This window comes from Amblyraja radiata, chromosome 5 (genome assembly GCF_010909765.2).
Source record: "Amblyraja radiata isolate CabotCenter1 chromosome 5, sAmbRad1.1.pri, whole genome shotgun sequence".
In the NCBI taxonomy this organism is placed as follows: domain Eukaryota; kingdom Metazoa; phylum Chordata; class Chondrichthyes; order Rajiformes; family Rajidae; genus Amblyraja; species Amblyraja radiata.
The window spans coordinates 64220987-64238389 of record NC_045960.1 but is presented as its reverse complement, the minus strand read 5'-3'; the positions used below and the strand labels follow the sequence as shown (position 1 = coordinate 64238389).

Below are 17403 nucleotides of genomic sequence, written 5' to 3'. Positions count from 1 at the left end.
GCATTATTTCCCCTTCGTAAATCCATGCTGATTCGGACCGATCCTGTTACTACTGTCCAAATGTTCAGCTATCTCATCTTTTATAATTGACTCCAGCAACTTCCCCACCACCGATGTCAGGTCTATAATTCCCTGTTTTCTCTCTCCCGCCTTTCTTTAAAAGTGGGATAACATTAGCTACCCTCCAATCCACAGGAACTGATCCTGAGTCTATAGAACATTGGAAAATTATCACCAATGTATCTACAATTTCCAGAGCTACTTCCTTAAGCACCCTGGGATGCAGACCATCAGGCCCTGGGGATTTATCAGCCTTCAGTCCCATCAGTCTATCCAACACCATTTCCTGCCTAATATGGATTTCCTTTAGTTCCTCTGTCACCCCAGATCCTCTGGCCACTACTATATCAGGAAGATTGTTTGTGCCATCTTTAGTGAAGACAGATCCAAAGTACCTGTTCAACTCATCTGCCATTTCCTTGTTCCCCATAATAAATTTGCCTTTTTCAGTCTTCAAGGGTCCAACTTTGGTCATAACTAATTTTTTCCTCTTCACATACCTAAAGAAGCTTTTACTATCCTGCTTTATATTCTTGGCTAGCTTACTTTCGTACCTCATCTTTTCTCCCTGTATTGTCTTTTTGGTTATCTTCTGTTGTTCTTTAAACATTACCCAATCCTCTTGCTTCCCTTTCATCTTTGATACATTGTACTTCTTCGCTTTAATTTTTATACTGTCCCTGACGTCCCTTGTCAGCCATGGTTCATTACATAACACTAAATCCAGAATTGGCTTCTCCCTGGTAGGCTCCAATACAAGCTGTTCAAATAATCCATCACAAAGGCACTCTACAAAGTCCCTTTCTTGGGGTCCAACCTGATTTTCCCAGTCTACCTGCATGTTGAAATCTCCCATAACAACCACAGCATTACTTTTACTACATGCCAATTTTAACTCTGTGTTTTTATTTGTACTATCTGGAGCAATTTTATTTATTCGCCATTTATTTGGTTTTGCTATGTTATATTTTCTCTTAATAGGTCCTTTGCCTTCCCAATTTACTTGATTTCATATTTAAACCTAATATTTAGTAGTTTACACAATTGTGACAAGTATTTTTTTTCCCTACCAGGTCCGTTTCAATCCCAACCTGGATGCCCATGGATGGGTGATCTCTGCTGGGCAATCTGGCATTGTCCGAGCCCACTGTGTGCGGTGCCTTAACACACACGTGAGCAGGAGGTTGATCAAAGAATACCAAGCACAATTCAATTCTATGTTCCAGCCTGCAGTAACAAGCAACTGAGAGTTTCATGTTTTCAAACATCATTCACACTGTAGAAACAGCAATGTAAACATAATATGAAGCTACCACTCTTGTATTGATATGCCACCACTTTGAGTTTTCCAAGTAACAGATGCAGTCGTGACAAAAGCTCTCAGCTCCTGGGTGCCACCAGGACACAATACCTGAATGCGGCACAGCTATGCTGTTTGCTAGGTTCAGCTGTGTATGTTTTTTCTAAAATTTGTTGTGTAGAATAATGTCTTATTTAAATGTATTGCAGGAGTTCAATCTAATGAATCAGACACATAGGGTAGAAACTTGTCTTTGGTTGCAGACACTAAATTGCCATAACAGTCACCATTTACACTTCCCATCAGCATTTAGTTCTGTCAGCTTCAATGAATCTGGATATTGAGTACATGTGACTAATGCTCTGATCCCTGTTTCGCACATGTTTAACACCAGAACTCAAATTCTGCCAACAATTTTTCAAATTTAGTAGTCAAAAAGTTTCACTTTTGATGTGACGATTTTCTTGAATCTTAATGAGATATTGTGTGGTAGGGAGAAGCATTGGCATTGTATTAAACAAAAATAGACAGGGTGCATTTCTGATTTCACAAGATTGACAGGTTTTAGTTCCTAGGAACTATTTTACAAAATCGATGTTGTTAAAATCATGAAATGTCATGCAATCATTTTTGTCAGCAGTTTTTTTTTAAACATTGAACTGGAAACAAGTGATCCTTGCTTTTTTGCCTTCTGTAATAAGCTAAGCTCCTTCCCTTTATTAAGGCAGCATTTGTGTTATATGGTAAAAAATATCAAAATATCTGGATGAAAATGGCTATGTTTTGTCTCAGAATTGGTCCTATGGTTGGTGGCTTGTTTGAAACAGGTCAGATTATCTAAAAATAGCTGTTGTGAAGACTGAATTAAACTTTTAGTCTATGTACAGTAAGTAGTCCTGGGTTTTACAATTATACATGTAAAATAAAACATATTTGCATGGCAATAAATTTATTCCTGGTCTTAACTATAATTAGCAGTATAAAGTGAGTGATGAGTCTGCAGGGCTTGGTGCAAAATTTGGTGCACCCTCACTAAATGATTGTGCTGTATTGCTATGATGTTGGCATGGAGTTGATATCACTCTGAATGCATCCACAAAGGTCCCTTTAATTTTGGACAAAAGTGTAATTTCCCCCAGATTGCGTTGCTTTTTTCCTCATAGATGATTAGCCTCAAGTATGACTGATGTTGGAGTTTGTGACTTGTCAAGCATGCTGGTAAAGAGCCCATTAAGTGTGTGGTTGTTCATAGAATAAGTATGACATTTAGCAAGAAGTTTCTTCTAAATGAATTTACTGGAAACGGACTCCCTTTCCTATTTTGATCAACATTTCATGATTTTTATAACATGGCTATTTGTAAAACAGGCAATGGTCAATTTGCTCACACTGAGCATTGCTGTCATTTCCATACTGCTTTTTCAAGGTTAAATAATGCACTATGTGTAACATTTGGCTGTTCAGCTGTGAACCTTTATAAAGAATGCTTTGAGCAGTTCCTGATCTCCCTTTTTCCACCTGCAATCCCCTCCCCCAAAAAAAGAAATCCTGTAAAAAATAATTCAGAATTTGTAGTTTTTCAAGTTGTTTTGTATAAGTGATGTTTGTTTTATAATAATTATAATACAACCTGCGGTATAATTACCTTTTTAATTTCTCTTGGCTTTCTGTTTTATGCTGTGTGTATTTAATTTACTTACTGCTGCATGCAGATTGGGCATTCACATATCTGTAAAACTGAATCTTGCTGATGTAGTTGGATGCACCTTGTTATACAACTACCTCAAACACAGAAAACAATAGACTTTCCATCACGTTTCGTATATGCTTTGTTGTGAACAATCAATGCAGAACTTGTGGATTTTGTAATGTCACCACATGGTACTGTTTAATTGTTTCACATTCCTACCTTTGACCCAGTTTTAACATTGCTTCCCTTGTCCATTTATGACACATTTGCACACAGGAGTTGTGTTGTATAAATGGAGTGGTCTGAAATATACATCAATTCCTACATCTCTTGCACAAAAATTGCCTATCTATATCAAATATTAAATTCCCTTTGGCCAGTAAAAATGTTAATGGTTGCCTCCCCTGTTGTGGCAAAATCCCAATCTAGTCCTCTTTTATTGTGTGCACTGAAGCTGATATTGAGACAGGCACTTTCTATATATAATCATCTAAACTACCAGTCATACATAACTGCTTTTTCCTCAGTGGAAAGTATATGATATTTTAAATTGCTTTATTTTTGAAGGTACTGCCTATCCTAGTAAATTGATTCTATTCAGATCTGCAATGCCTTGGATTGCTTTGGCCTTATTACATACATCAAAATAAAACAGCTTCACATCTATTTTTAAATTATTGTAAGCAGAAGGGAAATTGCTGTTAAAATGTAGTATTTTCACAGAGAGTGTCTGGTGGCATGATGCCTCTATACTAGTGCTTTGTCCCCAAATGCTGTCTCCCTTATATTCATAAATTAATTTCTTCACCTTCTAATCTTGATTGGAAATGTATTCATGATCTGCTGCATTTTAGGTGCATATAAATAACATTTTAATGCATTTCTTATATTTTGTTTTATCTTTTTACATCTGCCCAAGGCTACAGGAAAGTAGGTTGTTCCCAGATCTCTGCCAATGCTGCTTTGCAACCAGTCAATAATTTCTAAGATGACACAGAGGGACACAGAGAACTGCTGCTTTTGAATAATATGACTCAAATATTCTCGCTTGGCAAATTGTAATTGTAATTCTGGCAATCCGAGTTCAAAATATTGATATGCTAACACACCATTGCTAGGATATACTAAAAGTGGTTTAAATTAATGCACAGTATTTAGATTAGTGAACTGTATTCATCTCATTTATACTTTTTATAGATCTCTTCAGTAAGCCCTGAATTCAGTAAACTGCCTTGAAAGTTCAATGAACAAAATTTCACCTTCAAGACATTAAGTCCATAGTCTAATTTAAATAGTCTTATTTAACTATACTATAAAACAACATCATTTTCCTTCCCAACACCATCATCTTTCATTAACCGCCAAGAAAATCCTCCTTATCTGACTTGGCTGAGCTATGCGATGGAAATATCAAATGTAAGATTTTAATTTTTTTAAATCACATTCCATGTTGCTCTTTCCTCCCACCCAGCATACTGCCACTTATGTTTTTTGGTCAAGTTCAATGCCTTTTTTTTATTTTGGACTTCACTCGCAACTAATCTGACTTTTTAAAGAGTTCTGAAATGATTAAAAGCATCGTGTAACATGGATTGCTGCAAGCTGAAGAGTAGAATGAAAGTCGCCTTTAAAATGTGGATTTAAAAGATTGACAGAAAATACAGCTGCTGATACAGTGTGTTAAATATTTCTTTTCAGACATTAAAGATGTGGCCTTTTGTTTTTAAATGTTCACTTTTGTTTCACTATTCTCTCTGAGCCATTGTACTTCTCTGCACCAGTATTTCACAGTTGCACATTCAGGAAAGCCGCAGTCTATGATGCACTGATCTGTTGGGCATGCAGGATTGTTATATTGTAGAATTTTTATTGTTGGGTAACTGATTTTCAAACTAGGAGAATTTAGCTTGTAAAAATAATCTGGGCAATTGGCAGTTTCATGATGTATGGTGGCATTTTCGACTGTGCTTCTGGAAATCATCCAGTAACTTGGAAGCAGAGGAGAACATGCTGTTTCATTAAAATAGAGCAGAGGTGACATTTCTAGACAACAATCTTTTTAATCTGTATATGTGTTATTGTAGAAATACCAAGTTAATCCTATATAAAATCTGCAGGTGATCAGAAAATGTCCCACTTGAAAACAACTTTAATTTGGAAAGTCTAGCGCACTGTTCATACAGCAATCTCCCAGATTTTTATTTTAACTCTTTGTTGCAATATGATACAGGCTGATGTTTTACTCTGTAAATTATTCCATTGGCCAATATCGTCTTTGTGGCTGCTACATTTAAATGACCCAGTGAATCCGTCACATTGGTAAGATTTTGTTCTGTTGTAATGAAGCAAGTCATTTATTAAAATATGTGTTGAGGATATTCTTACACCTTTAAGATTAGTGCTGCATTCTGCTATCACATTCTGGTTCAGTAAATTTATGTGCTGGCCACATGGATGTGCAATCCAAGTTCTAATTTTTTTTTAATGGAAAGTTCATCATAAATAGGAAAGACAAACTTAGGTAGGAATTATTGCTTCTCATCCATGAGTGTATTTTCTAGAAGGGAAATATGGTTTCTGGTGTCTTAAGCCAAAGTATATGCCCATTTATTTATTTTTCATCGATTACTGATCCATGAAGATAAGGACAGTTTATATATCCATTCCAATTGATATTTCACCTTGTCTAATGCTATGTTTTGATTCTTGTCAATATGTACCTGTACTTTAGTAATTGGAGTATAATTAATACTCTGATATTCTCGGGTTTTAATTCTGAGTGGTTATGTCCTTTTATATTTAAATGTTACTTTGGTCGTGAAGTTAAATTAAACATTTTAATTTTTCTAAATGTTTTTTTCCCTATGCTTATTTTGATAATTTACTGCCCATTTAGTAAATAAAGTTTTGACTTTCATTTGATGCAGTGATGACAAAGTTACTGCAATACGTAAACGGGCATTTCTTGGTGCCTAGATTGTCTTCCAATCACCAAGAAATAAAGCCTGACATCTTGAAAGAGGGGCAAGAGAGAAGGTGGGGCGCTGAGATTTAAACTACCAGCTGGGGTCAGGAAATGTGTGGTTTTCTCAGCAAGTTCTTCAATTATTTCGAATTCTAACTATCAGCCCAGTGCTTTCCAATGTGAAATTGATTCATATGAAACAGAAATATTTAGGCCTCAGTCTGTCCTGAGTAGAATGAACTTGCGCACAATCGTACATTCATTAATTCCAACCTCAGGATGGGGTGGGGCTCACCCTTGCAGTCCTGCCTGAAGAGTGCATGTCTGGAGGTCCTGTGAGGTCAGAACAAAGTTTTGTTGCAACATCCCTAGTCAGGTAACCTGTTACTTTGCTTGGAGACACACAAGACTGCAAATGCTGAAATCTTTAGTAAAAAACAAACTGCTGGAAGAACTCAGTGCGACAGGCAGCATCTGTAGAGGGAAATGGACAGATGGTGTTTCGGCTCAGAACCCTTGTTCAGACTGATTTATGATCAACTTCTTTGTGATTAAGCTCAGCTCTCAAGAAATCCATACAGATCTTGTTTGCCCAATGTTAAGTGCATAACTTCTTTGAAGACAGTTGCCAAGAATTGGCAATTGTAGACATTGCAGATGTCGCAGTGGTGCTTGGGACATCTTATGTGCTGGAGTCAAAACAGTAGGAACTAGGAAAAAAGCTTATAGAATGTGGAACATCCCCACCTTTCAAGATGGGGCAGCACCTGAGGAAAGTGAAACAGCTCATCCTGTCTAAGATACTTCATCGAACTGCCTGTCCTACTCGAGTTTCCGGCATTGTCTTTTTCATTCCTTTCATAATATTACCTTGTAGTGTTAACTAAAGTTCATTGGCACGATTTTTCTACTTTCAGTGACATGCCAATTCCTCCAAGTCCAATGAAACACTGGCATCCTGTCAAACTGAAGATCTGTGTTCAAGGGCAATATCATTACTTTTGACACTATTAGCTTCATTTATCCCGTAACATGCATTTAATGCTTGATTCTATATGATTAAAGGAACCTGTCCAGAATATCCTTCCCAGAAAATGAATGATAGTTGCACATTAGATAATACGTGTGGATTTTACCTTCAGTTTGTGTATTCACCATGATACAGAATTTTTTCACAGATGCCGATTGAATAATGTGTGTGTGTATATATATATATATGTATATAGATATATATACATATATATGTATATAATATAATATATATCTATTATTCTATAAAACTCTCGCCCCATCCGTCCGACATCCGTCCGGCTGCCTGCCTGCCTTTCGATTCGTTCCCGCCGTGCGATGTCACAATACCCGATGCTCGCGGACGTCCAATCGCCATGCCCGAGGCTCGCAGAATTCCAATCGGAATGGATCCATTTACATGTACGGCTTCCGGCCTGGCTTCCGGCCACATTTCTTCCATTGATTCCCTGCAACTCCGAAACCGGACGCAGAATCGCCTACATCTTTTCCATTTCGGTAGAGATTTCACTTTTCTTTCAATGTATCCGCTCCTCATTACATTCCGTCGTGTTTAAGTACACGTTTTTAATCAAATCCTTCCCCCCCCCCCCCCCCCCAAATATTTCAAAACTTAACTGGCTTCTCACTCATAGATTCAGCTTCAGCACCAGCCCCTGCTGAACGTTCCATCGTGTGATGCCACAATGCCCAATGCTCACAGATGTCCAATCGGAATGGATTCATTTACATATGCCTATGCAGGAGCCCCAGCCCATGGTGAACGTTCCATCGTGTGATGTCACAATGCCCAATGCTCAAATACATCGTTGCCATAGAGAGGGAGTACAGAGAAGGTTCACCAGACTGATTCCTGGAATGTCAGACCTTTCATATGAAGAAAGACTGGATAGACTCGCCTTGTACTCACTAGATTTTAGAAGATTGAGGGGGTATCTTATAGAAATGTTTAAAATTCTTAAGGGGTTGGACAGGCTAGATGCAGGAAGATTGTTCCGGATGTTGGGGAAGACCAGAACAAGGGGTCAAAGTTTAAGGATAAGGGGGAACGCTGAATCGCCGACATCTTTTCCATTTTGGTAGAGATTTCACTTTTCTTTCTAAGTATCCGTTCCTCATTACATTTTGACGTGTTTAAGTACACGTTTTTAATCAAATCCTAACCCCCCCCCCAATATTTCAAAACTAAACTGGCTTCACACCCACAGAAGCTTCACCAGCCCCAGCCCCTGGTGAACGTTCCATCGTGTGATGTCACAATGCCCAATGCTCAAAGACATCGTTGCCATAGAGAGGGATTACAGAGAAGGTTCACCAGACTGATTCCTGTTATGTCAGAACTTTCACCACTTAAAAGTGTAATGCCCCAACGCAAAAGTGTAATGCCTCCTCCCCCCCCCCCCCCCGTTTTTCAAAAAAAAAACTGGCTTCTCACCCATACAAGCAGCCATTTCGGTAGACATTTCACTTTCCCTTCCAGCTATCCACTCCTCATTACATTTCGTTATGTTTATGTCCATTTTTTTCATTAAATCCTTCTCCTCCCCCCCCCCCCCTCACTCATTTTGTCGCCTCCTGCTGGCCAGCAACCATAACGGCTGCTGGCGCCCGCAGCACAACCTCACGCGACGCCATTTAAAAACGGCCTTTCGTGAACGGCTCTACTTCGAGGACCACGTCTCCCGTGGGGGCTGCGGGTAGGCAACGGCTGCGTTGGGGCATTACACTTTTAAGGCTCTGTGTGTGGGGATGCTTCGTGTGTGTGATGCCGCCCCGCCACCCCCCCCCCCCCCCCCCCCCCCGCATTGCCGAGACGGACCCGACTTCGACGACTTCAAGATACGCTATTTTAAGACGGCCGGAACCCGACTTCGACGACCACGTCTCCGCTGGGGGCTACAGGTAGGGAACGGTGTTTATACACTTTTCCAACTCTGTGTGTGGGGGTGGTTAGTGTGTGGTATTCCCCCCCAAACCCCCCCCCCCACCCCCAGTGGGGGCTACGGGTAGGGAACGGCTGCGTTGGCTAAAGGGATCAGGGGTTATGGAGAGAAGGCACGTACATCACTCCCCCTGCCGCTCCCTCCCTCCCCACTCTTCCACTTCTCTTCCCCCTTCCCCTCCACTCTCCCTCCCCACTCTTTCCCCTCTCTCCCCCACCCCTCTCCCTCCTCCCCATCTGCCCCATCCCCCTCCCCGAAATCTCTCTCCCCATCTCTCATCCCCTACCCCGCTCTCCTTTCCCTCCCAAATCTATCCCGTTTCCTCCTCCTCTCCCCTCTTCTCAACCCCCCACGCCCCCCGCAAACGCCGTTGGGGAAACAGACCCAACGGGTCTGCACTTGGTCTAGTAATATATTAAAACTGTGTGTGTGTGTGTTTCTGCCTGACTTGTGGTTGCCAGCCTTTGATTCTTTGCTACGCCAACACCAGACGCAGAAACGCCGAGATTTTTTCCATTTCGGTAGAGATTTCACTTTTCATTCCAAGTATCCACTACTGATTAAATTTCGTCGTGATTATGTACACATTTTTAATAAAATCATTCACCCCCCCCCCCCCCCCCCAATTAAAAAAAAAACAGCTCTCGCCCATAGAATGTTGGTGAACGTTCCATTGTGTGATGTCACAATGCCCAATGCTCACAGATGTCCAGTCGGACATATGCCTTTGCAGCAGCCCCAGCCGCAGCCTGTGTCGAAGCGCATCATGTGCGTGGGAATAGAGAAAAAGGATAGGGGGTGATAAGGGAATGGGGAACAGATGGACTGTCCCAACCCCTTCTACTCTCCCTCCCCACTATTTCCCCTCTCTCCCCCACCCCTCTCCCCTCCCTCCACACTCTTACCCCATTCCTCCCCCCCCCCACCTCTCTCCCCCATCCCTCTCCTCATCCCTCTCTCCTACCCCTCCATCTCCCTCTCCACACCCCTCACCTCCTCCCATCCCTCTCTCCGCCTCCCTCTCTCCCCACCCCCCTTCCCTCCCCCACCATTCTCCCCTCCCCACTCTTCCCCATCCATCCACACTCTTCCCCCTCTACCACCTACCCCATCTCCCTCCTCGCCTCCCCCACACCTCTCTCCTCCCCCTCCCCCATCCCTCTCTCCTCCCCCTCTCCATCTCTCTCTCTCCTCACCCCTCTCCCTCTCCTCCCCCTCCTCTTCCCACCCCCTTCCCTCTCACCCCCACCCCCCTTCCGTCACCCTCCCCCTCCCCACTCTTCCCCCTCTACCCCCTACCCCATCTCCCTCCTCGCCTCCCTCACCTCTCCCCCACACCCCTCTCCCCCTCCCCCTCCCCTCTCTCCTCATCTCCCTCTCCTCCCCCTCCTACTCCCATCCCTCCCTCCCCCACACCCCTTCCCTCTCTACCCCACCCCCTTCCCTCTCCCCCCGCCTCCTTCCCCCTACCCTCTGTCCCTCTTCCACCACTCCCCCTGCCCCTCCCTCCCCACTTCCACTACTCTCCCCCTTACCCCACCACTCTCCCTCTCCATCCCCCGCCCCTCTCTCCCTCCCCCCACCCCTTCCCCTACCACTCTGTCCCTCTTCCACCACCCCCCCTACTCCTCTCCCCCTCCCCACTCTTCCACTTCTCTCCCTCCCCACTCTTTCCCCTCTCTCCCCCTACCTCCACAATCTTCCCCCTCCTTCCCCTACCCCATCTCCCTCCTCCCCTCCCAACCCCCACACCACTCTCCCCCATCCCTCCTCACCTCCCCCACCCCTCTCTCCTCTCCATCTCCCCCTCCTCACCCCTCTCCTCCCTTCCTCCTCCCACCCCCATACCTCTCTCCCCCACCCCCCTTCTCCCTCCCCACTCTTCCCCCTCCCTCCACACTCTTCTCCCCCTCCCCCATCTCCCTCCTCCCCCACACCTCTCTCCCCCTCCCACATCCCTCTCTCCTCCCCCCTCCATCTCCCTTGCCAAAGACATTCTTGCCATAGAGGGAGTACAGAGAAGGTTAACCAGACTGATTCCTGGGATGTCAGGACTTTCATATGAAAAAAGACTGGATAGACTCGGCTTGTACTCGCTAGAATTTAGAAGATTGAGGGGGGATCTTATAGAAACTTACAAAATTCTTAAGGGGTTGGACAGGCTAGATGCAGGAAGATTGTTCCCGATGTTGGGGAAGTCCAGAACAAGGGGTCATAGTTTAAGGATAAGGGGGAAATCTTTTAGGACCGAGATGAGAAAAACATTTTTCACACCGAGAGTGGTGAATCTCTGGAATTCTCTGCCACAGAAGGTAGTTGAGGCCAGTTCATTGGCTATATTTAAGAGGGAGTTAGATGTGGCCCTTGTGGCTAAAGGGATCAGGGGGTATGGAGAGAAGGCAGGTACAGGATACTGAGTTGGATGATCAGCCATGATCATATTGAATGGCGGTGCAGGCTCGAAGGGCCGAATGGCCTACTCCTGCACCTAATTTCTATGTTTCCCTCTCCTCACCCCTCTCCCTCTCCTCCTCCCACCCATCCCTCTCTCCCCCATCCCCTTCCCTCTCTACCCCACCCCTTCCCTCTTTCCCCCGCCCCGTTACCCCTACCACTCTGTCCCTCTTCCACCACTCCCCCTACCCCTCCCTCCCCACTCTTCCACTTCTCTCTCCCTTACCCCACCCCTTCCCCCTACCCCTCTGACCCTCTTCCACCACTCCCTCTCCCCACTTCCACTCCTCTCCCCCTCCCACTCTCCCTCCCCACTCTTTCCCCTCTCCCCCCCCCACCCCTCTCCCCTATACTCTTCCCCCTCCCTCCCCTACCCCATCTCCCTCCTCCCCTGCACCTCTCTCCCCCTCCCCATCCTTCTCTCCTACCATCCCCCACCCCTCTCTCCTCCCCCTCTCCTCCCCCTCCTGCTCCCACCCCCATCCCTCTTTCCCTCACCCCCTTCTCCCTCCCTCCACACTCTCCCCTACCCCATCTCCCTCCCCCCTCCCCCACACCTCTCCACCCCTCTCTCCTCCCCATCTCCCTCCTCACCCCTCTCCCCTCCTCCTCTCACCCCCATCCCTCTCTCCCCCACCCCCTTCTCCCTCCCCACTCTTCCTCCTCCCTTCACACTCGTCCCCCTCTCTCCCCCACCTCATCTCATTCCTCCCATCCGTCCCCCACAACTCTCTCCCCCACCCCTCTTTCCTCCTCCCTCTTCATCTCCCTCTCCTCACCCCTCTGCCTCTCCTCCCCCTCCTGCTCCCACCCCATCCCTCTCTCCCCCGCCCCCTATCCCTGTCCCTCTTCCACAAACCCCTCTCCCCCTCCCTCCCCACTCTTCCCCTTCTCTCCCCCTTACCCCACCCCTCTCCCTCTCCTCTCTCTCTCCCTCTCTTCCCCCTCGCTCCCCTCTCTCCCCCACCCCTTCCCCTACCCCTCTGTCCCTCTTCCACCACCCCCTACCTCTCTCCCCCTCCCTCTCTCCCACTTCCACCACTCCCCCCTACACCTCTCCCCCTCCCTTCCCATTCTTCCACTTATCTCCCCCCACCCCTCCCCATCTCCCTCCCCCACCCCTCTCTCTCCCCCCCTCCCTTCCCTCTCTTCCCCTCTCTCCCCTCCCTCCACACTCTTCCCCATTCTCCCTCCCTCTCTCCTCTTCCCCACCCTCTTTCCCCCCACCCTCTCTCACCCCCTCCGCACCCCTCTCTCCTCCTCCCTTTCCCCCCTCTCCCTCCTCCCCTCCCAAGCCATACCCCACCTCTCCCCCCTACCCATCTCTGCCTCTTCCACCACTCCCCTCCCCTCTGCCCCTCTTTTGCACTCTTATCCTCCCCCCTCCCTCACCACTATTCCCCCTCTCCCCATCCCAATCTTCCCCCGCGCCCTACCACTCTCCCCCTCCCTCCACACTCTTCCCCCTCTCCCTCTCCCCACTCCACTCTCCTCCCCTTCCCCCTCTCCCTCCTCCCCTTCCCCCTCTCCCTCCTCCCCTCCCACCCCCTCCCCCACCCTCTTCACCCCCATCTCACCCCCCACCCCCTTCTCCTCTCTCTTGCACCACTCCCCGCTACCTCTCTCCCCCTCTATCTGCCGTCCCCGCTCTCCTCCCACTCCCCACTCTCCTCTCCCTCCCAAATCTCTCCCGTTTCCTCCTCCCCCTTTCCCCTCCCTCCGCTCTTCTCACCCTCCCCTCTCCCCACCCCGTCCCCCCTCCCATCTGTGTGTTTGAGGGGTGGTTAGTGTGAGTGTGATGCCGCAGCCCCCCCCCCCCCCCCCCCCCCGCAAACGCGTGTTGGGAAAACAGACCCAGCGGGTCTGCACTTGGTCTAGTAATATATAAAAACTGTGTGTGTGTGTTTCTGCCTGACTTGTGGGTGCCAGCCTTTGATTCGTTGCTACGCCAACATCACACGGAGAAACGCCGAGATTTTTTCCATTTCGGTAGAGATTTCCCTTTTCATTCCAAGTATCCACTCCTGATTAAATTTTGTCGTGTTTATGTACACATTTTAAATAAAACCCTCCCCCCCCCCCCCCCCCCCCCCACCAAAATTTCAAAATGTTAAAAAAAAAAACAGCTCTCACCCATAGAATGTTGGTGAACGTTCAATTGTGTGATTTCACAATGCCCAATGCTCACAGATGTCCAATCGGAATGGATCCATTTACATATGCCTTCGCAGCAGCCCCAGCCCCAGCCCCTCCCCCCCACCCCCGCAGCCTGTGTCGAAGCGCGTCATCACGTGTGTGGGAATAGAGAAAGAGGATTGGGGGTGATAGGGAATGGGGAACAGATGGACTGTCCCTACTCCTCCACCTTCCACTCTCCCCCACTATTTCCCCTCTCTCCCCCCACCCCTCTCCCCCTCCCTCCACACTCTTCCCCCTCCCTCCCCTACCCCATCTCCCTCCTCCCCCTTCCCCCACACCTCTCTCCCCTCCCCATCCCTCTCTCCTCCCCCTCTCCATCTCCCTCTCCTCACCCCTCTCCTCCCTCCCCCTCCCCCACCCCCTTTCCTCTCACCCCCCACCCCCCTTCCCCCTCCCCACTCTTCTCCCTCCATCCACACTTCCCCCTCCCCCACACCTCTCTCCCCTTCCCCTCTCTCTTGCACCACTCCCCTCTCCACTCCTCCCACTCCCCACTCTCCTCCCCTTCCCCAACCCCCTCTCTCACCCCATACCCCGCTCTCCTCTCCCTCCCAAATCTCTCCCGTTTCCTCCTCCCCCTCTCCCCTCCCTCCGCTCTTCTCACCCTTCCCTCTCCCCACCCCGTCTCTCCCTTCCTCTCTCCCCCCGCCTGTGTGTTTGGGGGGTGGTTAGTGTAAAGTGTGATGCCGCAGCCCCCCCCCCCTCCCCCCCACACAAACGCGCGTTGGGGAAACAGACCCAACGGGTCTGCACTTGGTCGTATATATATATATATATATAAAGCATAGAGACATGGAACTGCAGATTCTCGAATCTTGAGCAAAACACAAAGTGCTGGAAGAACTCAGTGGGTCAGGCAACATCTGTGGAGCAAATGGACAGGCAACAGACAGTTCGGGCACTAACCCACCTTCAGACCCTATATCAGCATAGTCTACTGTGCTTCTAATTGCATCTTTCAAATTTGCTTCAGTCCACATTACTGTTTCGTTGTGAATCTTACATATGTGCAAGGACCTTTTTAAATGCATGAATATCCAAGGGTATACCTCCTATCGAAAAGACAGACAGGTGGGCAAAGGGGGTGGGGTAGCTCTGTTGGCGAGGAATGAAATTCAGTCCCTTGCAAGGAGTGACATTGAGACAGGAGATGTGGAGTCAGTATGGATAGAACTAAGGAATTGTAAGGGTAAAAATACCCTAATGGGACTTATCTACAACCCCCCAAACAGTAGCCTGGATATAAGGTGCAATTTGAATCAAGAGTTAAAATTGGCATGTAGTAAAGGTTGTTCTGGGAGATTTAAACATGCAGGTAGACTGGAAAAATCAGGTTGGTACTGGACCCCAAGAAAGGGAGTTTGTGGAGTGTCTCTGTGATGGATTCTTAGAGCAGCTTGTATTGGAGCCTACCAGGGAGAAGGCAATACTGGATTTCGTGTTATGTAATGAACCGGATTTGATAAAGGAACTTGAGGTTAATGAGCCATTAGGAGGCAGTGACCATAATATGGTCAGGTTTAATCTACAATTGGAGAGGGAGAAGGGTAAATCGGAGGTGTCAGTTTTACAGTTGAATAAAGGGGACTATGGAGCCATGAGGGAGGAGGTGGCCAAAGTTGACTGGAAAGATACCCTAGCAGGGATGACAGTGGAACAACAATGGCAGGTATTTCTGGGAATAATACAGAAGGTGCAGGATCAGTTCATTACAAAGAGGAAGAAAGATTCCAAGGGGAGTAAGGGGCGACGGTGGCTGACAAGAGAAGTCAGGGACAGTATAAAATTAAAAGAGAAGAAGTACAACGTGGCAAAGATGAGCGGGAAGCAAGAGGATTGGGTAATGTTTAAAGAGCAACAGAAGATAACCGACAACAATACGGGGAGAAAAGATGAGGTACGAAGGTAAGCCAGTCAAGAATATAAAGCAGGATAGTAAAAAGCTTATTTAGGTATGTGAAGAGGAAAAAAATAGTTATATATATATACATATTCACCTTTTTCAGTCTTCAAGGGTCCAAAAAGGTGAATATGTATATATATATATATTGAATAGGTGTGTGTTACATTTTTTGGACTCCTATACCTTCTTCCCTATGGAAGAATTAGATATGTGAAGAGGGAAAAAATAGTTAAGACCAAAGTTGGACTCTTGAAGATTGAATCAGGTGAATTTATTATGGGGAACAAGGAAATGGCAGATGAGTTGAACATGTACTTTGGATCCGTCTTCGCTAAGGATGACACAAGCAATCTACCTGATGTACTTGTGGCCAGATGATCTTGGGTGACGGAGGAACTGAAGGAAATTCACATTAGGCAGGAAATGGTGTTGGGTAGACTGATGGGACTGAAGGCTGATAAATCCCCAGGGCCTGATGGTCTGCATCCCAGGGTACTTAAGGAAGTGGCTCCAGAAATTGTGGATGCATTGGTGATAATTTTCCAATGTTCTATAGATTCAGGATCAGTTCCTGTGGATTGGAGGGTAGCTAATGTTATCCTACTTTTTAAGAAAGGCGGGAGAGAGAAAACAGGGAATTATAGACCAGTTAGCCTGACATCAGTGGTGGGGAAGATGCTGGAGTCAATTATAAAAGATGAAATAGTGGCACATTTGGATAGCAGCAACAGGGTCAGTCCGAGTCAGCATGTATTTACGAAGGGGAAATAATGCTTGACTAATCTTCTGGAATTTTTTGACGATGTAACTAGGAAAATGGACAAGGGAGAGCCAGTGGATGTAGTGTACCTGGACTTTCAGAGAGCATTTGATAAGGCCCCATGTAGGAGATTAGAGGGAAAAATTAGGGCACATGGCATTGGGGGTAGAGTGCTGACATGGATAGAAAATTGGCAGACAGGAAACAAAGAGGAGGGATTAGCGGGTCCCTTTCAGAATGGCAGGCAGTGACTAGTGGGGTACCGCAAGGCTCGGTGCTGGGACCGCAGCTATTTACAATATACATCAATGATTTAGATGAAGGGATTCAAAATAACATTAGCAAATTTGCAGATGACATAAAGCTGGGTGGCAGTGTGAACTGTGAGGAGGATGCTGTGAGAATGCAGGGTGACTTGGACATCATGTTGGGTGAGTGGGCAGATACAGTTTAATGTGGATACATGTGAGGTTATCCACTTTGGTAGCAAAAGCAGGAAGGCAGTTTATTATCTAAATTGTGTCAAGTTGGGAAAAGGGCGAGTACTACGGGACCTTGGGATCCTTGTTCATCAGTCAATGAAAGTAAGCATGCAGGTACAGCAGGCAGTGAAAAAAGCAAATGGCATGTTGGCCTTCATACGAGGAGTTGAGTATAGGAGCAAAGAGGTCTTTCTGCGGTTGTATAGGGCCCTAGTGAGACCACACCTGGAGTAATGTGTGCAGGTTTGGTCACCTAATTTGAGGAAGGACATTCTTGCTATTGAGGGAGTGCAGCGTAGGTTTACAAGGATAATTCCCGGGATGGCGGGACTGTCATATGCTGAGAGAATGGAGTGGCTGAGCTTGTATACTCTGGAATTTAGAAGGATGAGAGGACATCTTATTGAAACATAGGATTATTAAGGGTTTGGACATGCTAGAGACAGGAAACATGTTCGCAATGTTGGGGGCGCACAGAACCAGGGGACACAGTTTAAGAATAAGGGGTAAGCCATTTCGAGATGAGGAAACACTTCGCACAGAGAGTTGTGAGTCTGTGGAATTCTCTGCCTCAGAGGGCGTTGGAGGTCAGTTCTCTGGATACTTTCAAGAGAGAGC

The 17403-nt window shown here is 46.4% G+C and overlaps 1 protein-coding gene across 1 annotated transcript in view; it reads left to right on the top strand.

Annotated features, from left to right (window-relative positions):
• The window catches only part of gtf3c2 (general transcription factor IIIC subunit 2), a 99397-nt gene extending 93496 nt beyond the window's left edge, over nt 1-5901 (top strand). The window contains exon 18 of the mRNA XM_033021404.1: nt 1134-5901. Within this exon, the coding sequence (XP_032877295.1) occupies nt 1134-1307 (174 nt within the window). The 3' untranslated portion in view covers nt 1308-5901. The remainder of the gene's footprint in view (nt 1-1133) is intronic.
• The last annotated feature ends 11502 nt before the right edge of the window (nt 5902-17403 follow it).